This window comes from Xyrauchen texanus, chromosome 37 (genome assembly GCF_025860055.1).
Source record: "Xyrauchen texanus isolate HMW12.3.18 chromosome 37, RBS_HiC_50CHRs, whole genome shotgun sequence".
NCBI lineage: Eukaryota > Metazoa > Chordata > Actinopteri > Cypriniformes > Catostomidae > Xyrauchen > Xyrauchen texanus.
The window spans coordinates 21,033,342-21,059,195 of NC_068312.1; the positions used below are offsets into that span (position 1 = coordinate 21,033,342).

A 25,854-nucleotide genomic window follows, 5' to 3' on the forward strand; every position below is an offset into this window, starting at 1 on the left:
GATCACTTAATGAATTGTCTGCCTGTCTGCTAATCTTCAAAATGTTTGAAGTTTACAATTGAAAAACAAAAACAATATTAGAGAAGTCACAGACAGGAAGGATTTATTTTACAACTACCCATTCATTTGTGTTAGGGTTGCACATTTATGATAAATCATAATTGTTGATTACTTCCCTTGATAATGATAATGATCAATTTTGAAAAATAGAATTTACATTTAAATAAAAAAAATTTGTCTGGGGCATCTGCATGGCATAATTTTCATGTAAACCACACATCCAAAAAAAACTAGTCGAGAACAGTTTTACGGTTTATACTTTATGGCTATTTAAAACTTCAGTAAATCAAGATGGTGCCTAAATGGTCAACTTCCCATTACCCCCTCTATGCAGAATTAAAAACAAAACTGTTATTAACATTTAAAAAACATATATACATAGAAATCGAGCTACAGACATCTCTGTCATTTGTTAATGCTCCTCTGCTGCTGATGCAAAAACATACAAACAAAAAGGCATTGAGATTAGACCTCAGTGGAATGCTGTAATTGACAATTTCCATGATTAGATAATTGTGGCAGCAGTAATTGTTGATCTAGCAGATGTCAATCATTTATTCGAATAATTGTGCTGCCTAATTTCTATTGTGTTTTACTATCGTAAAACTCAGTTGACTGTTACACTTTCTCCAGTGGTAGAGCAATAGAGGTTCTCTCCTCAAGAGTATCTCTAGGTAACTTTTTCACCACTGAAAGTCAATCAGGTGAAATTCCTAGTTGTCCAGATTCCCATTGAGATGACTATATTTCAAATGTGGAATTTTACTGTGCAATGGTAAAAACTGAGTGAGTACACTCAAATATATTTTAGCCTACTATGAAATGTTATGAAATTGAACTGTGCAAATCTTACAGTGTACAGTGTATAATAGCAAATGCACTTTTGAAAGTCACTCTGATGGTTAACTGCATCTTAAAACTCTACTTAAAAGATAAAAGTTGTAAACTAATTACATTTCTTAATGAACAAAATTGCTCATTTCAAATACAAAGCATTTGAAAACTAAACCAGTTAAATATTTTATAGTGTCTATGCTACAAATATAACATGTCACAATATCTTTAGCAATACTAGCAATGTGTAATTCCAAATAATTACACTGTAGGTCAAAGTAATGAACACACCAATAGTAATGTATAAATTGCAACAAATGTGTGAAAGGACACACTAAATACATGTAGTTCATTACCATTACTCAGTACTTGGAAAAACATGTACACTGTAATATTAAGTGTTCTATTACGTAATCTTCATAATTTGCTTCTCAGCTATGGTGCTGTTACAATCAAAATTTAAATCATAACAATTTACTTGGAATCATATGTCCGTTCTCATTCCAGAAAATATTGACAGAGCATACCTGGGAGAAAACAGAGAGAGAGATTTTCTGAAGTACATCATCTTACTGTAGGTTAAACGGAGGCTTGAATACGATCTTAGATTCATCTTAAAATTAAAATATTGAAAAAATCCTTTGAACTTGAACGCAGCAGAAATTGTCAGCTCCAAACTGAGCTGGGCACTGAACACACACACACACACACACACACACATATATATATATATACACATGCTCAATCCTATGACTATGAGCTGGGCACTGAACACACATGCACGCTGACTCATAATGTTGCTCAGATTCACATGAGACATAAACACAGGTCACACTGTACATCTACAAACATACTTACACCACATGACATGACAGATAAAGCACCAATTCCTTTATTAAACCTTCAAAGAAAGATACCAAAAATGTGAAAAAGGGAAGTGTGCAGAAGTGTGAAACCATCAGGCATCATTAGCCTCTGTTATGAAAGCGTATGTCAGTGCTGTGCTTGCTGGTTTCAAATCAAATGGTTTTCATAGAACTTGGACACACATGCACTTCTTATTCTAAACAAAAAGGCATATTGGCTGTTTTTTTTATTAAATTTTTTTTATCTGTATGTACATTTTCATTTTTACCACAGTCCTTTGTAATGAATTTGTACTATTCTATACTGGGAACAATGACATAATATCTCATTTGTATGGATTGATTATTTACCTGACTGATCTTTTTGATTTGTGTTTGTTGTTCTTTGAAATGTGTGTCTGTGTTCTGTGTTTGTGTGAGTGCGAGTGTAATATACTATAAAACTGCATGTTAAATCTATGACTTGGTCTAATTAGCAGTTTGCCAATAACTCAATGTAGTTTTGTTGATCAAACCTTTAATTAGGATTTATGGATATTAGACACAAGATGATACAAATTTGACTTGGAAATATTGGAGATTAACAAATCTTACAATCTACAAAAAGATGCTTAGGATTCCTTAAAAGATTTTAAGATTTAAAGACCAGCTTTAAACTCCATTTATTAACCTAATATACTTCTTAAACATCACCCTTTAGTTTCCTTCAAGGCACAAGAGGGCAGTGCTGAACAGGAAGTGAGGTCATGAAAGTATGTTGCTCCAGCTACAGCAGTAAATTTGTCAGTTCATTTTCCATTTGGTTTCAGTCTTATATCTACAGTATGTACAGAATCTGGACAGAAAGTATCTTTCACTTGGTCTTATATACATGGATTTTATTCACTTCATAAGAATAGTGTGTGCATATGCATGAACATGAAGGGACTAAAAACAAAACGTTTTTCATTTCGGTTTATTCTGAGAAAAAACTGTATTTTTTTGTTCTGGTTCAGACATTCCGCAGCCTAATTTCCAAATGGTAACTGGTTAGAACAAAATAAAAGAATGGTTAATAATGTTCTTTTTAAAATGACAGTACTCCTAAGGGGTGGGTGAAATACCAATCACAGTGTTGCAGATCTCGCAAGAGAAACAACAACATGTTCTGGATAAGCCACTTGCCACACCAAAATAAGTGAAAATAAGTTATTTTTTCCCAGTGTGGTGGAATAATCAGCACAGAATTATAACAAGCATACAGTTAATTAACAGTAATGAATCATTTTAATTACAGATCTGCTTCACAGTCAAAATGCAGCAGCATCAAAACTGTATCAATTCATCATATTTAACAATAATTCAGTGAAGACTTGGAAACAACTGAGAAATGTACTTTTTATCTCTAATAATGTTTTCATTGTATCTGAAATAGCCATTTATGTACAGTTTATGTGGTAATTATACATAGTTGCTCAAATCTAAAAAAAATTCAGGCAACATGAAGTGGTGTAGTTCCAAAAAATTACTGTGATAAACCTTTTGGCCTTTGGTTTCATGAACATTTTTACATGACCATTTATAACCGGTTACAAGCATTTAAAAATAACGTTTTCAATTTGGAACAATTGAAAATCACATTGTCGCTTACGTTCTGCTAAAAAAAAAAAATAGTTTTTTTTTTAGTTCCTTAAACCGTTTTTAGTCCCCGTGTACATGGCCATATGCTGGTTTGTGTGTGCGTAGGTGTGTGTTCTCTAGCGCGTCATATTCATAGCTGGTATGGTAATTGTAGGCACAGTTGCTGAGGTAGTATTTAAAGGTCTTGCCCAATCAGGGTACATGTGTAGATCGAACATTTGAAGACCCCATGTGTTCATGGCCAGACACACACACATAATTCCCAGGATGTTCATCACAAACCCAGTCTTCACCTGTGAAACCCCAACATGACAAACATGCATCTTATTAACAGTCTTTTTACCTTGAAATCCCAACACTATGCATTTATTTTTAATGTTTAAACAAAGAAATTGTAGTAGAGTTCTGTTAAACAAATATGTTAAAAATATGCTTGCATGAGATAAAGACTTGTCAAATCAGTTTTAGGGAAAAAGTTGTTTTATTCTATATACAGTGTGTGCGGACATTCATGAGTGCCGCCATGTCCAGCCAAATTGAACTTGCTTTATCTGAATAGCCCCCTATAATACCAATGATACATTCACTCACAGAATAAATTAATCATGGATGGCTACGAATAGTGAATTTTTACAATGACATCTTACATCATCTGTTTTCGCATATGGCTGCATCTACGCCAATTGGTGTCAGCGAACACAAACATAAATATTGCTGAGTGCACTCACTTGACTATGTGTCTTGTATTTATAAGGAATGGAAGAAATAACATCTGTGAGCTCTGAATTAATGATTTTTCATATGTTTTATGGTTGGCTGCTCTTCTCACCATATCTTTGACCATCAAGTGTCCAGAAGCAAAGGCAATTGAGTTGGGGGGTGTTGACACAGGAAGCATGAAAGCATAAGAGCAACCCATTGTTGCTGGGATCATGAAGTACAGTGGATTGACTTTCACACGGATGGCCTAAAATATACACAAATCAACAAAGACTTTAAACAGGCACTAGATTTAATGCTTTAAATTCAATGTAATGGCTTCCTCTTGAGAAACATTTACTACTGTTTGGTGTCAGCTGGTTTTATTTAAGTCAAAAATATGATTCAACAAAATCAACATCAATATATTAGCCAGTCACACCAACAAAAGTAATTTTTTAGGCTTAGATTTCAGATTGAATCACAAGGTATCAATTGCATCTTATAGCGTTTTACAGTGTCATGTTTAAATTAGTTTTAATTGTTCACATTATAAAAGCGAACTCGGCAAAAAAAGAAATTTTTCAGGATACTGATAACTGCAGATGTGGCCAGGGCAATAAATTGCAATGTCCGTACTGTGAGACGCTTAAGACAGGAAGGACGGCAAATTGTCCTTGCAGTGGCAGACCAAGTGTAACGACACCTGCACAGGATCAGTACATCCGAATATCACACCTGCGGGACAGGTACAGGATGCAACAACAAATGCCCGAGTTATATCAGGAACGCACAATCCCTCCATCGGTGCTCAGACTGCCAGTAATTGGCTGAGAGAGGCTGGACTGAGGGCTTGTAGGCCTGTTGTAAGGCAGGTCCTTACCAGACATCACCGGCAACAACATCGCCTATGGGCACAAACCCATCTTCGCTGGACCAGACAGCACTGCGAAAAGTCCTCTTCACTGATGAGTTGAGGGTTTGTCTCACCAGGGGTGATGGTCGGACTCATGTTTATTGTCAAAGGAATGAACGTTACACAGAGGTCTGTACTCTGGAGTGGGATCGATTCAGAGTCGGATGGTCCGTCATGGTCTGGGGCGATGCGTCAAAGCATCTTCAGACTGAGCTTGATGTTATTGCAGGCAATCTCAACGCTGTGCGTTAAAGGAAAGACATTCTCCTCCCTCATGTGGTACCCTTCCTGCAGCCTCATTCTGATATGATCCTCCAGTATGAAAATGACAGAACTGCTTGTTCTGTGCATGATTTTCTGCAAGAAAGGAATGTCAGTGTTCTGCCATGGCCAGCAAAGAGCCCAGATCTCAATCACTTGAGCACATCTGAGACCTGTTGGATCGTAGCGTGAGGGCTAGGGCCACTCCCTCAGAAATGTCCGGGAACATGGAAATGCCTTGGTGGAAGTGTTGGGTAACATCTCACAGCAAGAACTGGAAAACCTGGTGCAGTCCATGAAGAGGAGATGTACTGCAGTACTTAATGCTGCTGGTGGACACACCAGATACTGACTGTTACTTTTGATGCACCTGTGGTGAGGGCTCGGTCCACTCCCCCCAGAAATGTCCGGGAACATGGAAATGCCTTGGTGGAAGTGTTGAGTAACATCTCACAGCAAGAACTGGAAAACCTGGTGCAGTCCATGAAGAGGTGATGTACTGCAGTACTTAATGCAGCTGGTGGCCACACCTGATACTGACCAATACTTTTGATATTGAATCTTGTTTAATCTTTTTATGGTCATACAAACATTTACACATTAAGTTTGCTGGAATTAAAAGCAGTTGAACGTGAGTTTATATCATGGCATATTTATTACTCTGAGCTCACATATAACATTAAAAACACAAGCTGTGATGCTGCTGTGCATGTGTTCATACCAGTTCAGCAATGACGGGAAGGAAGATAATGATGGTGGCTGTGTTACTGGCAAACTCAGTGAAGCAGGCAATGAAGGCTGTGATAAGCATGACTGCGACAGCAGGAGGAACCTGAGCGAGAGGCTCCAAGTGGCTTCCTATCCACACTGCTAACCCTGACTCCTATTCCAAAACAAAAACACATGTATCACTTTACAAAGAATCCTCATCAGGGTTTTAACACTTAAGTGTGTAATTTCTGCACCCCATCACCTAGTGGAATACTCTTTCCGTCTTGCTTTGGTCAGACAAACACAAGTGCATAACAGCCATGGGGATGTGTCCCCTGCACTTGTTCAAGCTAAAGCCATAACGATTCCAAAGGGATTTGGAATACAGTATGTTTCAGAATTCTCTAGGATTTGTTACTTTAGGCTGATTAAGTAGCCATCCAGCCAATCAAATTTGAGTTTCATGAACCGAAACAATCCTTTTAGTACAAGCAACTTTCTTAAAATGAACAGATTCATTGATTAGACCAGAGGTCCCCAACCCCTGTGTCACGACCCAGTACTGGGCCGTGGAAGAGTTGCTACCACATCACGAGAATGTTCTAGGAAAACTTTCTGTGCAGCACTGATATACGCCCTCTGCATTTTATGAGGCACTATCCAAATTTACATAAAAGTAATGATTTCAGAAAACACTGGTTCCACTTTTCATATAGATAAAGTTACTGTTTACAAACAAACACTCTGCCCTGCCCTGTCCTGGTTCTTTTGGTTGCCCAGAAAAGAACTGCTGTCTATGGGCACTTTGCTCAAATTACACTGAAACTGCCCAAAAAGTGCTGTTTTTGGGGTTGAAACACCCTGTTTTCCACAGATTATTTGAGATTAGGGCTTCTTTAAATTTCCACCAAATTGCTGCATCAGGAAAAACACAGAATTTTACATAAATGATGACACTTCATTGGTCACCGCCATTATCACATCTGCTCTATTAGACACAATTGACCCCCAGCAGCTGTTTGTGTGTATGAATTTTTACGAAGAAATTACGCAAATCGTGGTTTTTAATTTCCAAAGTGCTGTTGCTGTGACAGATATGAGGTCAAATATTATCTAACAATTATATGACCAAGACCACCATATATGATAAAATGGGAGGAACAGATCCCATCTCCACCACCGCAGAACGTGGACTACTGTTTGTGCAAGCATTTTGAATGCAGTAAATAATATTGTTCAATCGAAAAGTTTTGATCTGGAATATGATCATACTGAAGGATTTGGAAGGCAAAAGAGATTTGGAAGACCAGATGTACAACTAAACAAGAGGATAAGTACATCAGAGTCTCTAGTTTGAGAAATAGACACCTCACATGTCCTCAGCTGACAGCCTCATTGAATTATACCTGCTCAACACCAGTTTCATGTACAACAGCAAAGAGAAGACTCAGGGGTGCAGGCCTTATGGGAAGAATTGCAAAGAAAAAGCCACTTTTGATGCAGGAACAACTGAAAGAAAAGGTTAGAGTGGGCAAAGAAACACAGACATTGGACAACAGATAATTGGAAAGAATGTTATGGATCTTAACCACATTGAGCTTTTGTGGGATCAGCTAGACTGTAAGGTGCGTGAGAAGTGCCCGACAAGACAGCCACATCTATGGCAAGTGCTACAGGAAGCGTGAGGTGAAATGTCAACTAAGTATCTGGACAAACTGACAGCTAGAATGCCAAGGATATGCAAAGCTGTCATTGCTGCACGTGGAGGATTTTTTAATGAGAACTCTTTGAAGTAGTTTACAATTTTATTTTCAATTGTAATGGTAATCTTTCTTGTTATTAATGTCCTGACTATACATTGGGATCATTTGAATGCCACTTTGGTGAATTAAAGTACCAATTTCATAAAAGCAAAATCTGTTCCAAACTTTTGGCCACCAGGGTAAATGGCTGACATATGAAATTTTGTCTATATCTGTATATTTATACATAATAATGAAATACTGTACTGTTGAGTGTTGGGTCTGTGAGAGCCAGGCCAACCTCTTTGGTTCTGATGCATACCAGTTTTAACTTGTATTTCAGTCCAGAGGGGAAACAGCAGATAATTACGTACCTCACAGCCTTTGGCCATTGCAAATCCACCACCCAGCAGCAAAATAATATTCCATGGCACACACTCCTGAGCTTTTCTCCATGACAACAAGGGCACATATGGAGTATTTGTAGCTGGAGAGGCAGAGATAGAAATTAAAATATATTATGACCCCAAGCACCTCTAACAGGACTGACTGTCTCTGCAGCTGATAAAGCAAAAATCTCAGGTGTGAGAAAGATTGGATAGTAGGTTAATAAATACAAGGTTGTTAACAGTGATTTCAAACATCTGTTCACATTGAAAATCAAAACATTTTAATATTCAATATCTTTTTTTGCATTTTAAAAAATCATACAAGATTTACCTTGAAACACATTCAAATCATGATGGATAACACAAATCATCAGGTTTTGCACCTGACTTGTGGAGCCTATACTAGCTTGAGTGCGTGCTATCATTACACTAAACTTGGGATATACCAAATACTAAGAAATTCATGTTAATTTTTAAACATTTTACTCTGGTGTGTCCACCAGCAGCATTAAGTACTGCAGTACATCTCCTCTTCATGGACTGCACTAGATGTATATGCTGAAAATATTATTTGTAATGAAAACAATTTATTAAATGAATCAAATAAAAAAAATAGAAGCATTTTTACAAGTGTACTTTTGAACCACGTAGTATCTGTATGTAAATGTTTATAAATACAAAACAATACACTCAGTTGAAGTTGATTCCATTCTCAGCTTGCTCAGCATTTTGTTTTTAATAATAATAATAATTATTCTTAAATTCATAATTTTTGGGGTGAAAAAAGTCTGACTTTTGATTCATTTGATTGATGTCAAAAATGGAAATGTGGACTCCAGAAAAGCTGATGTTTTTTGTGACCGAGAGAGATTAAGAGATCTACACACCAACATAACTCAAACCATATGTTACCCTTTACACACATGGAAAACTGCCATTACAATGTTTCTGTGGGGTACATGTGATGTAAAACGAGTAGCTTGTGCAAGTTTGAAGCAAAATAAAAGGGTCTTACAAACAAAGAAAGTAGAATTTAAAAATAGTTTTAGTAGTGCGATAGTAGTGAGATTATTATAGTCTTTGCACAGAAGCCCAACAGTTAGTGTTCTCTGCTGGATCGCTCTCAGACACACTAATCTGAATCATTAACATTCCTCATCTTATTCAACATGAACCACATTCACACGTGATCTAGAAACCTATTCGGCTGCCATAATATACTGTACATTTGGAAAGTTACTGAGGTAACAGTGTGTACTGACAACATTCTTGTATGCCAAAATAAAATGACAAAAAACTTCCCACTTTACAATATTTTAGCCTAATATTAGTATATATGTATTAGAGGCCAGGGGATGCATTAATGAAATGTCCTATTTTAAGACTTAAAGGGATAGTTCACCTAAAACTTAAAATTCTCTCATCATTTACTCACCCTCATGCCATCCCACATGTGCATGACTTTTTTCTTTCTTCAGAACACAAATTAAGATATTTAGAAGAATATTTCAGCTATGTAGGTTCAAACAATGCAAGTGAATGGGTGCCAAAGTTTTGCCGCTACATAAAGCACACAAAAGCATCATAAAAGTAATCCATACGACTCCAGTGTTTTAATCCATATTTTCAGAAGTGATATGGTTGGTGTGGGTGAGAAACCGATCAATATTTAAGTCTCATTCACATTCTCCCTGCCCAGAAGGGGGTGATATGCATGTAGAATGTGAATCACCAAAAACAAAAGAAGAAGAAGAATGTGAATGTGACCCGTTTCTCACCAACACATAGATTATATTGATTTCTTCAGTCTTCACACAATTTCAAGTTTATTAGCTCATTTCATACTCCATGGCTCATTCTCAACTATCATAAGACCACACACAACAAGAGATCAATGAACTGTTTACTGACCTCTCGAATCTAACCACCAGTGGATAGATGGACGCTGGGACGGAAAGAAAAAGAGGGTGGAGATGATAATGACTCCAGTAACAGCATCAGATACATAGCTGAAGAAACAGCAAAGCAGAGAGCGATAAACGCACAATGTACAGAGAAACAGGTATAAACCAAGTCACATTGCTAATTTAAGCTTTAATTAGCAAAGTGGACCACAGTACATGCTATGTCATGTGACCTTCAACTCTTAACACAAAAATAGAACTAGCTGTTCTGTTTTGAAACAAAGTGTTTTGCTAGGAATTCTTGCAGTGAGTAAAGCCCCAGAGAACACATCAAGTTGCATTATTCACTCTAGCTATTTGGTTGAAAGGTTGAAAGCTAAGTGCCAGATTTGATAAGCAAGTTGACTGGTTATCAACAATTTGTCATTTAATTTACAATTAGAAAAAATCATTTAACAGTAAATAGTGTATTTAACAGTAAAGAGTGCACCACTAGTATCGCCAAAGGAAATTGCTAACAAGCAGGTTTTCTCAACTACCTTTTATATTAAAAGGATAGCGAGAATGAGAATTCTGACTCTTTCACTCACCCTGTTGGTTCAGTACATCTTTTTCCATTCAATGAAAGTTAATGGTGACCAACATTTTAATTAACATCTCCTTTTGTGTTCCATGGAAGAACAAAATTCATAGGGGTTTGGAACAGGATGAGACTGAGTGAATGATGACATTTACTTTTGGGTAATCTATGCCTTTTAAGCTGGGATTGGGGACAGTGTTTTAACATTGAAATTACACAAGTCACCTTTAATTATTTATACATTGTTTACATAATTTACAGTGAAATAAAAGGTGCTTTGAAAAATGAAAAAAGTTGATGAAATTTTGCATTTAAAAAATCTTTAACACCAATGCAACAAGCAATCTTGGTTTTACATTAAGTACATTAATATGTAGCACTGAATCAATGTAATGCCACAACCCTGGCAACCAATTTATCATCTCATACTGTTCCAAGACAGCATGCTTTTAAGCATGTTCCTTTCATCTACAGGAGCTGAATCACCCTCAAATCTTGTCGATTACCAATGAATCATGTTCTCGCTCTCTCCGTTTCTTTTCTCTAAATTGTGGGCTTATCTTGGTAACTCAGGCATGACCTGAGGTAATCTGACATCCTGCAGATACAGAAAGTTCAGCTCTATGGAGAGCATGTCAGCTGGTCCATATTCTTGAACCTCTCTGTCTTTGTGCATTAGTGTGATGGACCACAGAAAAGAAAAGTAAGAGTGGAGAGGACCGGAGGCTATTGCTGGATTCTCTTTAACACATGTAAATGTCAAATTAATTTTCTTCCTTGTAAGTGAAATCCTTCAAATCTTAATGTAATAATGTACTGACATTTTTTAAAAATGAAAATTTCCATATATTTTGGAATGGGACATTGATAGAAATGGCACTATGAAAAACAATTCATCTAAACACTGCTAATTGCATACATTTTCAACACAAAGTATATAACAATTCCATATGCCACAGGTATAAATTAGCAGATATTTCTTTGAAAATGTATTGCTCGTTTGACCTTTGGCAATAATGTGAATTAACAAGCAATTGTCATTTTGTATTATATAGGCATACTTTTTGAAATATGATGTTTACCATTAATATTATATAATGAAAAACATTATGGCAACCAACATTCAAATACAAATGCAGAATACTGTACAAGCAGTCAACTCAAGTTAGACAGACAAATTATACTGATAATTGTTTAAGAAAATTAGGTTGCCAAAATGAAGAAGCTTTATAACAGAACAAAGATTGAAAAGAGCTTGTTTCACAATATGTAAATATGACTTTAACAAAATATTCACATTCTGTTTATTTAGATTTATTTATTGATTTATTATCTGATGGTTTGTCAGTATGACAGTTTTGGTACTGGACTCATATTGCATTACCCAAAACAAGGAACTTTTACTTGATATGTGACAGGACATTAATGGGTTCTCAATGTCTTTAACATTGCCCATTACCTGTCTGTCACTGAGATGTCTTACCCTTTGGTGAAGAAAATGGACCATCCTTTTACAAACTTTGGATCTCGGGTGAACAAAAGGATAGCAAAAAGAATGAAGAAGAAAGCGATGGATCCTTCTGCAAATCTATTAAGATTGAAGGAGAGGAATTAAAAATGAGTTTAATAGAATTGCTGATGGAAAGGAACAATAGAGCATTGTAGAAAATGATTTGCCTGGTAACCTAAAAAAATTACTTTAAAAAAAGGATCTTTTTTTTTTTTTTTTAGGGATAGATCAGATATAGTAGAAACAGATCTTTAAGTTCACAACTGCACATTTTCACTTTTTACATTGAAAGAAGTTGACAAAATAAGTGTGTGTGTTGATAAACAGGATAAAGTGTACCATGGCTTACTTTATTGGCCCCAGTTTTTTGTAGTCTTCATCAATAACAGTTTTGGCTTTAGCTTCTGCAGCTGCACGTTCATCATGTTTACTTATACACAGTCTTTGTACAAACAAACACATTTATGAGATGTATACATGAGGATGTATGTACAGTATCTTCCAATGCATGAGAATGTGTGCTAAGATTGTGTGTGTGTACCGTGTATTGAGCCCCCCGTAGAGGAAAGCAATCCAGATCCAGCCCAGGATAAGGAAGAGTAGCATGAGCGGGAATGCGAAGACAAACCATGAGCCGAAATTGATGAGGTCACATTCAGGGAAGTAGCTACAGACATACACATGCATGACATTGCATTGAAAACATACATACATTTATTTTTTCTTACTTTTTTAAGTTCTTATCTCTCATCAAATTATAAAAGTTACCTTAAAACAAGTTTTGAGGTAACAAGTTTCAAGCGTAGAACCTGATGTATTATTGCTTACAACAAATACATATTATTTACATAAAAAAAATGTACATCACTTTTTTTCTGTGTTATCACAGCTTTAAGATAAAGCAGTTCTGAGTCATTGAAACTGATATTTTGAATAAGATTTTACTAAGCAACAAAAGGAGTAATAATTCAGTGTCAGCTGTTTCGTGGTGACTGGGTAACTTGGGCAATCTTTTAATTCAGAGCCATATTATTTTTACATTCTAATTCAATCTAATTCTGGTTTCTTTAAAAGTCTTAAAGCAGAAAAAGTATTGGTGATCACACAAACCATAAAGCTAGCCTTTATGACCTCAGCTCTACTTTTGTCATTTTTGTCTAGTCATTATGAGACGAGAAGTCTTTGCCAATTAGACATTAGTGAGGAGATTCGGTAAATGATTTGAGCGTAAAGCCAAATGAGTTACTGAAGAAAATGTTTCCACAAACTGACAGCACCTATAGAGAGCTGTGTATCCTCTGTGACTAAAACACAGATACACTACCAGTCCAAAGTTAAGACAAACCTACTCATTCTTTATTATTACAATTATCTAGATTGTGGGAATAATAAGGCATTCGAAACATTCATGACATCACTCAAACAACTTTGGGGTATTGTGGGGTACTTTTTCAAAAGTATTGGTGAAGGCCTTGCTGCTATTCCTTCACTAATCCAACTCATTAATGAAAACTTTTGTATTATTATTATTTAAATGTTATTCTTGTAAAGACAATTATATTCACATTATGAGAAACATAAATCAGTCAGTTGTGTCAAAACTTTTGACTGGTTGTGTATTATGATGCCAAGCATTTATGGATCACAAACATTTGTACCTCAGCTGAATTAAGAAACAAGAAAATCATTGCCACATTTTCCACACAAACAGGAATCTCTCATTGAATAAGGTTCAAAATGAGTAGTATGGCTAAACTTATGGCTTTTTCACAGAGGATCGATGTCTAAAGGTTGTGGCTACACAAGTGAACCATAGCACTGATATATTTGGCCTCTTTATGACATACAGAATTGTGTGTGCAACCCAAACATAAAGGCATAAATTCAGTTCAATCTGGGGTCTCAGGGTTCATACTTATCCAACCACTGGATTAAAGCAAACTAATAATGATAATAATAATAATAATAATAATAATAATAATAATAATAATTAAGAAATAAATTAATGGGAAAAACTAAGTAACATAATTAAGTTAATGGCTTTTGTATTTATCTTTTCTTTCTTTTTTGGCTGTCTATATTTGTGGCTTACAATTCATCCTTTGCAAGTCGTGATCAAACCATATACAGTACAGTAGTCTTGTTCAAGTACGACAATCAGCTGCATCCACTGCTTTACTAGCTATCCAATCTTTCCACACAGTAGGTGCTCTAAATTCAGACTGAGGAAGTTCTTTCGCTTTATACCTGAATGGTAGCTAATGAACATATTTAGACTCATCAGCTACTTTTAAGATTACTCAATAAGATTGATTTTAGCTTATCGCTGCGCATTAGGCCCATTTCGCGGCCGACCCACTGGACCCCTCAGTTCTCCCGATGGCCAGTCCTCCCCGAACGGCCCCAAAGTGCGTCGGCCCACCGGGAAAATGCTGGTATGCCAGATTACCAGTCCAGCAATCAGTCTCAATTGAAAAAATACCCAATTGAGAGAGTTCATTCAGTTCAGACACTTCTATTATATTCAACCATTGTACTGATCAGCCAATTTAATCTAGCCATTTGTATTTGTGAGCAAATTACCAATAGCACTAGAGACCGTTAGCGACGTTTCTTTGACAGAGATAATGACGGTTGCTAAGCAACCATCAACCATGGGAAAGATTAACATTAGAAGTCAACATTAGAAAATGATCGTGCCTGGTAGTTATAGGTATTATTGATCATTATTTTCTTTGTATTTTGTGTAATTTATATAAAGAACATTATAAATGAAAATACAGACACTTTTAGAAAAGTCAGTTACCAGCGTGATTGTATTTATTAAGTTATTACTAAAAATAATGTTTTCATAATATGCAAAAGCATAAACATTTTACTTTGTTCATTAGGCTCTGCATTTAACTTTAAAGAAGAAGCAGCAAAATAAATTATTCTATCAGTATACAGTATAGTACCTACTGACATGTTGCATCATTATTTTGCAGATGAGACAAGAGAGAGGGCAGATGAGAACAGCAGGCCAATTAAAGAACTAGAGCAGCAGGCAGGGGCAACTGGTCAGAACATTACTGATTTTGGAGACCCTTTCAACACAAGTGGTTTGAATTCTTTGATTGGCTTGAATACACGGTTAAGACTAGAAAAGACACAGAAAGACAACAAATAGTACAATATGATGGAAACACAAGTAAAGAGAGAGGCAGACAAAAAATAGATGGAGACACCAGGAAAGACACAGAGACAGACAACAATTAGTATAATATGATGGAGACACCAGGAAAGACAAAGAGTATGGTGTGCAGTAACAGAAAAAGGTAGATACAGGAGTTGTTATTGAAATGCAATAAAGTATTCTTCTAAAACATGCAATTTGTCAGTAATGCATTTAGCTGTATTTTGCGCTTGGGGTATGGTGGGTCTGTGTCTGGGCTAAGCCGCTAGTCTCTTCAAACTCTAAAAACGTCCCTGCAGTACGGTCTTCTCTTTCTATCTGATGTCACTTGTTATAACTGTTAGCACATTTTTGTAAATCACTATGCTAAGCAAGTGTGTGCCAAAAGCATAAATATAAATGTAAATCATTTTGTGAAATTCAATTGATGCATTGCAGATCTTGTGTTCCCAAGTGCCATGATTTCAGAGGTTTATGGTTTGGTGCAGCTTCTCATTAAATGTGTCTGCTTCTTATTTAACAACTACTTAAACAATTATTCCAGAAACCAAAATTACTCAGCTTGCTAGGTAAAGTGTTGTAATACAGCCAGCTAAACTCTGAGGTAATCCTGGGATGAGGGAAATTATGTTCCTTTTTGGCCTGTTGATGGTGACCTAATTACTTTACTAAACAACTTCTTTTGCCTCAAATGCCCCAGTTTTTCTTTGAAATGACTGCTTTGGAGTTTACACAGACTATGCACAAACAAGTAAAAGCAGAACAAATATTTTAACAGTTGGTCCCTCTCTTAAAAATGAACCTAATTTGAACTCTCTCTTTCTGTGTGTGCATGTGTTCGTGGGTCATGTTTTGTCCACATTGTGACCAAATGTCCGCATTGGTCAACAATGGTGGCCATGAAGAATACAGTTTATAAATGTCTTAAAGATTATCTAAAAATGCAAAAAGTTAGATGACTGACAAATAAACTTCATCCAGTGGTACTGAGAAAATAAATGTTATTCTTATTAGCAATTAATTGAAGCTAAAATCGCTTCAGTTCTTTGAAACGAACCCTAAATATTCTAGCCTTTGATATTTGTTTCCATTAAAGGAATAGTTCACTCAAAAATGAAATGTTCTCATTGTTTACTCACCCTCATGCCATAATAAATGTGCATCTAAGAACTATTTTTAGATTTCAAGAATATCTCAACTCTGTAGGTCCAAACAATTCAAGTGAATGCTGAACAAAACAAAAAAAGGTTGAAAAAGCACACAAAGGAATCATAAAGTAAACCATACAACTCCATTGGTTTAATCCACGTGTTCAGAAGTGATATGATAGGTGTGGGTGAGAAACAAATCAATATTTAAGTCAGATTTTTACTATAAATCTTACCACTTTGAATTTCACATTCTACTTTTGTTTTTGGCAATTCAAATTCTTAGTGTATATCACCATTCACTGGTCAGGGAGGAGAATGTGTAGTAAAAAATAACTAAAATATTGATTGTTTCTCACCCACACCTATCAAATCGTTTCAAAAGACATGGATTAAACCTGTAATGGGTGCGGGAAGCAGGAGAAGGCAGACGGGAGGTGCGGATCCAAATGCAGCTTTATTAACAGACAAATAATAATGATACAAACACAGGAACAAAAGAAAGGTCCACGATGGGAAAAGAAACTAAACACGGAAGAACATTGAGGGCAAACACAGGTTGGGAAAACATCCACAAAGGACAAGGAAACCGCGAACGAATCAGAAGAAGTCAGGAACAGCGAACATGAACAATAACATTAAAATTCAACGAACGACAAAGGAAAGGGAAAACAAGCGGGTTAAAATAGACAGGACACGGTGATAACAAAATCACGAACAGGTGCGGACAATAACACTGTGCTGACAGAGGGAGCCGGGAAAGATGGGAAATGTAGTTTTGACACAAAGACAGTGAAACACGGGGCGGACAAGGAAAACGTGACATGGAACGTGAGCAGTGACGAGTGAAACAGAGAACACGGGGCAGAAAACACAGGATCGTAACATAACCCCCTCAAAAGGACCGGATTCCAGACGGTCCTGAAAAACACAAGAATAAAAAAAACAACCAAATGTTCAAGGAGAGAGGGGCTAGAACTGGGGGAGAACAGACAGACCAAAGGGGGCACAAGGGACACAGAGACAGTCCAAGGAGGCACAAGGGGCAATTAGGCAGTCCACGGAGGCACAAGGGACGATTAGGCAGTCCATGGGGGTGTGAGACGAGGCCAGGGTGAGGTGGCCTGGGGGGCATCCACTGGGTAGGGACTGGTGTAGGTGGTCTAGGAGGCAGCCACGCTATGGGGACAGGTTTGGGTGGCCCAGGAGCTGGCCACAAGGCAAGGGCCGGTTCAGGAGCCTGGGAGGTGGCCACAGGACAGAGGCCGGTTTAGATGGCCCGGGAGCTGGCTAAAGGGCACGGGCCGGTTCAGGGGGCCTGGGAGGAGGAGTGGCCACTGGGGGAGCCGGCGCCGAGGGAGGCTCGGGAGGCGGACCCGAGGGAGGCGATGGCTTAGAAGACTCAGAAGGCTGAGCTGAGGGAGCCACTGGAGGTGGAGCCGGGGGAGGCTCAGGAGGTGGAACTGAAGGAGGCTCTGGAGGCGGAGCCGTAGGAGGCTCAGGAGGCAGAACCGAGGGAGGTTCAAGAGGCGGAGCCGGGAGAGGCTCGGGAGGCTCAGGAGGTGGGGCTGAAGGAGGCTCAGGAGGTGGAACTGAAGGAGGCTCTGGAGGCGGAGCCGTAGGAGGCTCAGGAGGCAGAACCGAGGGAGGTTCAAGAGGCGGAGCCGGGAGAGGCTCGGGAGGCTCAGGAGGTGGGGCTGAAGGAGGCTCAGGAGGCAGAGCCGAGGGAGGTTCTGGAGGCGGAGCTGAGGGAGGCTCAGGAGGCAGAGCCGAGGAAGGCTCGGGAGGCTCAGGAGGCTGAGCCGAGGAAGTCTCAGGAGGAGGAGCCGAGGGAGGCGGAACTATGGAAGGCTCTGGAGGCTCAGGGGGCGGAGCCGTGGGAGGCTCAGGAGGCGGAGCCGAGGGGGGCTCCCGAGGCTCAGGAGGCAGAGCCGAGGAAGGCGGAGCTGAGGAAGGCTCCCGAGGCTCAGGAGGCTGAGCCGAGGAAGTCTCAGGAGGAGGAGCCAAGGGAGGCGGAACTATGGAAGGCTCTGGAGGCTCAGGGTGCGGAGCAGTGGGAGGCTCAGGAGGCAGAGCAGAGGGAGGCTCTGGAGGCCAAGCAGCAGGAGGCTCTGGAGGCCGAGCAGCAGGAGGCTCGGGAGGCCGAGCCGTAGGAGGCTCGGGGGGGCGGAGCCGTGGAAGACTCGAGAGGCTCTGGAGGCGGAGCCCTGGAAGGCTCGAGAGGCTTGAGAGGCGGAGCCCTGGAAGGCCCGAGAGGCGGAGCCCTGAAAGGCTCGAGAGGCTTGAGGGGCGGAGCCCTGGGAGGCTCGAGAGGCTTGAGGGGCGGAGCCCTAGAAGACTTGAGTGACTTGAGGAGCGGAGCCCTAGGAGGCTCGAGAGGTGGAGCCCTTTATTTGGTTTGTTATTGGTTTGTTATTTTGTCATTATCGTGTCTGTTTATTTAAACCCCGCTGTTTTCCCTTTCCTTTGTCGATCGTTGAATGTTGATATTTTGTTCATGTTCGCTTGAGGTTCCCTTTTCGTAGTGGATGTTTTTGCCCCTCTATGTTCTCCCGTGTTTTAGTTTCATTTTCCCATTCTGGACCCCTTTATTTTTTTCCTGTGTTTGTATAGTTATTATTTGTTTGTTAATAAAAGCCGCGATTGGATCCGCACCTCCCGTCTGCCTTCTCCTCCTTCCCACACACTCATAACAGAAGCCATCTGCATGTGGGAAAATGCAGCACAACAGTGTCACCTGTCACAGGGACTGTAATCAAGCTGCTAATGATGTAACTGATGACAAAGCATGGACTTTTAGGAGCCATTTAAGAGTCATACCCATTAACGAAGATTTTAAGAATGGTCACGAAAGTAATAAATAAACCAAAATTACAGAAATCTTCTTACATTGTTTGAAGATGATTCCATATTAATGTGTAATGGTTTAACAGAATCAACAATAATTAATACTGTATATTTGGCAGAAACATGGTACATTTTTGTAAGGATGGAGCATAACAGCAGAGTGGGAGATGCCAAGGAGATTATGAAATTTTCACACTGCCTTTCTTCATAGCAAAGTTCTTGGCAGGTCTCTAAAGTGTACTGACTTAATGTGCAACATTATTTTTAAAATATTATATAGAGGTTTTGCTTTTCACAGAGGAACTAAAATCATCTAGACATGTAAATGAGTTTGTGGATAGTCTGGGGTGAGTACCTCTTCAGCTGACCCACCAGGATCAGGTTAGGGGCAGTGCCGGTGAGGGTTGCAGTTCCTCCAATGCTTGCAGCGTAAGGTATACAGATCAGAAATCCTTTCCAAACCTTTATCTGGTGTTCTGCCTCTTTTCTGATCACTTCCAAATTATTTTTCTCTGATCTGTCTGTCCAGACAGACCTGTGAGGTTACAGAAGGGGCAAAAACTTTCAGTAATGAATGGGACGTTTTCATTTAGAAGCTGTAAGGATGATATTTTTACATGGAGCTCTAACAATTAAGAGTGAACTTGAGTTTAGACAGCATGCCTGGATGTCTCAAAATGACATCTTTTGCAAGTTAATCTACAATGACAATCTATAAGATTATAATGTTGATCAAATGTGTATACAGTGTCATTGTGCATCAATAAAAATAAACTATAATAAGTACTTCAGATAATTACATTATTACACTATACTATATCATTCACAGTTGAAGTCTGCATGCTCACTTGTCATCTGCTGTCAAGATCTGTTTTTCAGAAGGCAGTACGTGCATCTTCACCTGAGAATCACCTGCAATGCAAATGTATATTATAAATACCTCTTTTAATAATATTTTTTTACTGAATCAAACATAAACATTACTTTTAATAGATGTGTGTCTGAGATTTTAATATATTTACATTAAAAGAATATTGACTGATATTGACTGAACATTGGCTGCTTTGGAAAAAGTAATAGTTCAAAGTTCTCAGTTCATTTTGTATATTAGATTATGTTTTCATGTGTGTAGGTTGATTTTGAAAACAAATACGAGAAACTTAAAGCCGCCCTCAGTAACTTCTTCCACATTCATACATTTTTACTCCTAAAGAAATGAATAGTTATTTTGCAACATATGTATAAAATCATTCAACATGGAGAGGGTCCCCTTACGGGGGCTGCCATGTTAGAATCACATGTCGAATACTACGTTTAAACTCCGTAACCACCCTGACATTGGACAATTGTACTCATTAATTAATCGCCAAACCCTAAATAACTTAGTGCACTTATTTATTATTTAATTTTTTTATTTCTCCCCTTTTCTCCCCAATTTGGAATTCCAAATGCGCTCTAAGTCCTCGTGGTGGCATAGTGGCTCGACTCAATCCAGGTGGCGGAGGACGAATCTAAGTTGCTTCCACGCCTGAGACCGTTAATCGACGCATTTTATCACGTGGCTTGTTGAGCGCGTTACCACAGCGACATAGTGAGTGTGGATGCACTATCCACCGCGGGATCCACGCACAACTCACCACGCGCCCCACTGAGAGCGAACCACATTATAGCAATCACGAGGAGGTTACCCCATGTGACTCTACCCTTCCTTGCAACCGGGACAATTTGGTTGCTTGGGAGACCTGGCTGGAGTCACTCAGCACGCACTGGGATTTGAACTTGTGAACTCCAGTGGTGGTAGTCAGCATCTTTACTCGCTGAGCTACCCAGGCCCCCAACTGAGTGCACTTTTAAGAGCTCTTTCATTTTCTCATTGCACCCACCTTCTGGGTCACTCTTGACCTTGCAGTTCTCTTTTAAACCCTCCAGATTCCCAAACAGACTTTCCAGTATGGCATTAGCAATGGGAAGCATCATGGCTGTTGTGGCTGTATTACTCAACCACATTGACAGAAAAGAGGAAGTGACCATCATCCCTAAAATCAGCCTGAAATGGAAACAACGAAAAGACAGTTACAACCACCAAAAACTAGGAAACTATTTGACCATTCATAAAGCTAAAATACCAATATAATGTGACCATATAAAATAAATGTACATGGTAATTTTTGACACACAGAAATCAGTGACATAGCCTACTGTAACTTTGTTAAGTGATTATGTTGTAAGATGTTAGGTAGAATGTTAGCTTCAGTCACTATTAAATTTAATTGTATCTTTTTTCCATAAAATAAAAGTGAAGCTAAAATCCAGCTGAACATCTTTTGTGTTCTATGGAGAAAAGAAAGTCGTACAGGTTTAAAACAACATGAGGGTGAGTAAAAAATGACAATTTTCATTCTTTGCTGAACTATCCCTAAATAAACCTTTTGTTTAGGAATATATGTTGGTAATCTCAGATTCATTTTATGATAAAAAAAATAAAAATTAGGCTAACAAAGCTCTAAATATACACTGCAGAAAACCTTTTTTTTTTTTCAGAATAAAAGAAAAATTAGCCGTTTTGTTACTTATTTTTCAAATGTGAAAGCTGACTTTGTAGTGACAGAATTGACGACTTCATCATGCATCTTTTTACCACCAGCACATGTGCACCTCCAGACACCTGCTGTAAAATGTTTAAAATAGATAATGCATGCACACAATGCCCTTACTTACAATTGATAACACCTGAGTTTGGAGATAAAGATTATTGTGAATCATAAAATGAAAATTGTTATTATAAAAGAACAATTAAAACACAGAGCCTCTTAATTTGAACCTTCTCACCATGCCGGTTTCACTCCCACAATCTTCAGCACTTTCAGGGCAATGCGGCGATGGAGACCCCACTCCTCTATAGCAGATGCCATCACTAAGCCGCTCAGGAACAGGAAATTAGTCTCAAGGAAATACTGCGGACATACCTTCTTAGAAGGTAGGATTCCCATAGTGGGGAAGAGGCACACGGGAAGCATGGCAGTCACTGCCAGTGGGAGCGCTTCAGTGCACCAGTACAATGCCATCAGCAACACTACATACAAACATTTTCCCTCCTGAAAGAAACAGACAGGAAGGATAGAGAAGTGAATGCATGAATGGCTAGAGGCTTGGTTGAGTGGATGACAAGTGTACGTCTGGTCTTTAATGAACCTAAGAGAGCACATGTTACACCACTCTTTGTCTCTCTCCACTGGCTGCCGGTTCATGCACGTATTAAATTCAAGGCCCTGATGCTGGCATACAAAACAGTCACTGGGTCTGCTCCGGCATACCTAAAAACATTTATGCAGAGCTACGTTCCCACCAGAAGCCTGCGGTCGGCTAAGGAACGTCGCCTTGTCGTACCAAAACAAAGAGGCACCAAAACACTTTCCCAGACTTTCAGTTTAATCATACCACGGTGGTGGAATGACCTTCCCAACTCAATCCGGGAAGCTAACTCGCTCTCTATCTTCAAAAACGGCTAAAAACACATCTTTTCCAAAAGCACTTAACCGGTCACAAAAAGAAAAATAACAAAATGTACATTTCTTGTTGCACTTAAATCTGTTTTGTTTACTATTCTGATGATAATGAAACTTTGTAGTATGGCCCTTTTCAACCACTGTCTCCTTAAGATGATTCGCTTATGGTTACCTCTATTGTAAGTCGCTTTGGATAAAAGCGTCTGCCAAATGAATAAATGTAAATGTAAATATTAAAGAGATAGTTAACCCAAAAAAATTACAATTATATTACAATGTACTCACTCTCATGTTGTTCCAAACCTTTCCTTATTGTGCAACACAAAAGAATAAGTCACTATTCTCATTGGAGGAAAAAAGAAGTAATGAAAATGTAATGCTGACTGAGGCTAACATACTTCATTAGGCCTACCTCTTATTTTGCATTTCACAAAAGTCAGTAAGTCATACAGGTTTGGAACAACATGAGGGTGAGTAAATGATAGGGTTTACTCACCCTATCATTTACTATCCATTTAAGGGCTAAGCTAATGTAGAATATGGGGGGGGGGGTCACTTTCTGAATATTGGAGCGTTTTGTGGTCCGTTTTGCTTATCACGGCCCATTCAGCAAGTTTCGCGGCCGACCCAACGGCCAGCTCGGTTCTCCCGATGGCCAGTCCGCCCATAATCGGCCCCAAATTGCGTTGGCCCACCGGGAAAATGGCTTGTAGCCTATTCCAGATTACCAGTCCAGCCCTGCTTACTGAAGGAAAATTCTTTTCACGAGAGCAAGGAGTAAAAATTAGTAAAATTAATATATATATATATATATATATATATATATATATATATATATATATATATATATATATATATATATATATTTTTTTTTTTTTAATTTTACTACAGACCCCATTAAAAATCACAGAAGACATGCATTCATAAAGTGGAATTACATATTTAAACCTAGCATCATACAGTATAAATAGTCAGTGTACACTCAATACAATAATTAACATTTCAATTTCATAACAAAATTCCAACAAATTGAATCGAGTAATGTTTAATTAAATAAAATGAAAAAATAAATACTAAATATTTTAAGTTTTATTAATTTAAAATTGCTAAGCATTACACAACTACATTTGATGGAACATATGGAAAAAATTAAATGCGTACTAAATCTTAAAAATAGGCTAAAATATATTTGAGTGTAAATATCTAGACTAATGAAACAAAACGTATCTGGAATTTCTCTTAGGATGACTCAGACAGATAACATTACACGGGGCAAAACCAAGTTGGTTTAACAAATATTTGCCCATATATGCTTCCTCGAAAGCTCAAGGAGTTCAAAAAGCCATAATAGTCCGTGAGTGAATTTAACATGCAGTGTGTGTATATATTTTGTTTTTTACCTTTGGCGGCACAACGAACAGCACAGGTAGCAACAGCAGCGGCGCGAGGATCAGAATGAGCTGTTGGCGCATGCACCAGAGTTTCCTGAAAAACTTTGCAGAGTCCATAGCGGCACAAAACGCGTTTCCTTGTGGCTTCCTTGTCTTTACACCGCTGCGGCTCTGAAGACCGGCGCTTTGTCTCCAACTTTGTTACTTTTGCTTTATTATATTTTAGCACCGCGGAGAAGATTAACTATTGGCTTACTCGTTAACTCCCTGTAACTCTACAGACCCCTCGACTTTAGTCTACAACGTGGGTTGGTCTTCATCGCCAAGTTTGATGAAGAGCAAAGTTTTCTGGTTCACGAAGACTTGAGAAAGCATTAAAAGTGTACTCCGTTAACTAGGGAAGTGTCTGTAAAGCAATAATATTGGAATTGTGTCACAGGTCAACTCATCTTGAGATGATGAGTTATGATGCCATGACCTCTGATGTTTCATTAGAATGTTTTCCAAATTACACAATGTATTAACTTTGAGGAAGTAGGCTACTCTGTTACTGTGTAGTGGAGGGTTTTATTTTATGTATTTATTTATTTCAAATAATTTTGTAGGCTGCATAGTTTTAACCTTTTTTTATTTAGTTTGTGTCTTGCTTATATCAGAAAGTGCATCGTAGGCAAAACACACATTATCCTCACAGTAAATATTTCACAGGGTAATTTTATTTTTGAAAGTCATTTTCTGTTAAGCACATATGATATAGTCTCACGTACAAAAAGCAATTGATATCCATCATTATTAAAAGTACAAAATAAGATACACTTCATTGAACACACATTGACCATTTTTGATGACATACCCAAATAGCGCTTGTTGTCACAATGGAACCTGTTATTAAACAGCCTATTTATTATAAGCTATGTTTTTTTTTTCTTTATAAGTGAAATTCATGAAATAATGTTTAATGTAACACAAAAATGATCCAGTTATTTTTGGTGCAAGGTGTTTCATTGTTTACCCAACAGCTATAGCAAAAATATGATGATATTTCTGCAGGATTGAATTCATAAAAAATATTATAATTTAAGAGGGTTAAGAACACTTTCAAACCAACTTACAAATCCTGCTAGAGAAAAAAAATATTTGTATAATTGGACGTTTGTCTCAAAATGTTCACAGGTACAGTAGTTGCTGAAATATATGCCTTGTGACAACTTGTCCATGTTACAACTAGCCCTGGTCTCCCCCACTCAAAACCCTGCCATTTCATACTTTGCCTCTGCATTGCTACTACACCTAGCTGTAAATTGTATCTACCACCACTCTGCCATTTCACACTTGTGCGAAAGACCCACTGGGGCCTGGGTAGATCAGCGAGTAAAGATGCTGACTACCACACATGGAGTCACGAGTTTGAATCCAGCGCGCTCAACACGGATGCATTGACGGTCTCAGAGGCAACTGAGATTCGTCCTCCGCCACCCAGACTGAGGCAAGTCACTACGCCACCACGAGGTTTTTTGGGGAGAAAAAGGACAGAGGTAGGCCACTTGCAGGTTTCCAAAACTCTCTTATTGCAGTTCTATAGCCAAAGATATCAAATTAATGCAAATACTTAACAAAACTTTGTTTCCCTATGGACTGTTTGATAAAAATCTATGCACACCAATTCTGGATTTCCAAAGCGGCAAGCCAGTGGGC

The 25,854-nt window shown here is 38.3% G+C and overlaps 1 protein-coding gene across 1 annotated transcript; it reads right to left on the reverse strand.

Moving 5' to 3' along the window:
* Nucleotides 1-2,243: 2,243 nt before the first annotated feature.
* On the reverse strand, nucleotides 2,244-24,407 carry LOC127631348 (Na(+)/dicarboxylate cotransporter 3-like). Its single transcript, XM_052109463.1, has 13 exons — nucleotides 24,169-24,407; nucleotides 22,092-22,357; nucleotides 21,146-21,309; nucleotides 20,111-20,174; nucleotides 19,618-19,797; nucleotides 12,634-12,759; nucleotides 12,442-12,534; nucleotides 12,066-12,170; nucleotides 10,010-10,107; nucleotides 8,084-8,196; nucleotides 5,978-6,139; nucleotides 4,210-4,347; nucleotides 2,244-3,673 (listed from the first exon to the last, which is right to left on the reverse strand). The coding sequence occupies exons 1-13, from the start codon at nucleotides 24,274-24,276 to the stop codon at nucleotides 3,497-3,499; spliced, it is 1,794 nt and encodes a 597-aa protein (XP_051965423.1). The 5' UTR covers nucleotides 24,277-24,407; the 3' UTR covers nucleotides 2,244-3,496.
* Nucleotides 24,408-25,854: the final 1,447 nt, after the last annotated feature.

Coding starts and splice junctions, on each gene's coding strand:
- LOC127631348 (XM_052109463.1), bottom strand. CDS start 24,276: ATGGACTCTGCAAAGTTTTTCAGGAAACTCTGGTGCATGCGCCAACAG. Junction 12,760..19,617: donor CTGGTGGGTCAGCTGAAGAG/GTACTCACCCCA, acceptor GTATGTCTGTAG/CTACTTCCCTGAATGTGACC. Junction 3,674..4,209: donor ACTTGATGGTCAAAGATATG/GTGAGAAGAGCA, acceptor GGGGTTTCACAG/GTGAAGACTGGGTTTGTGAT.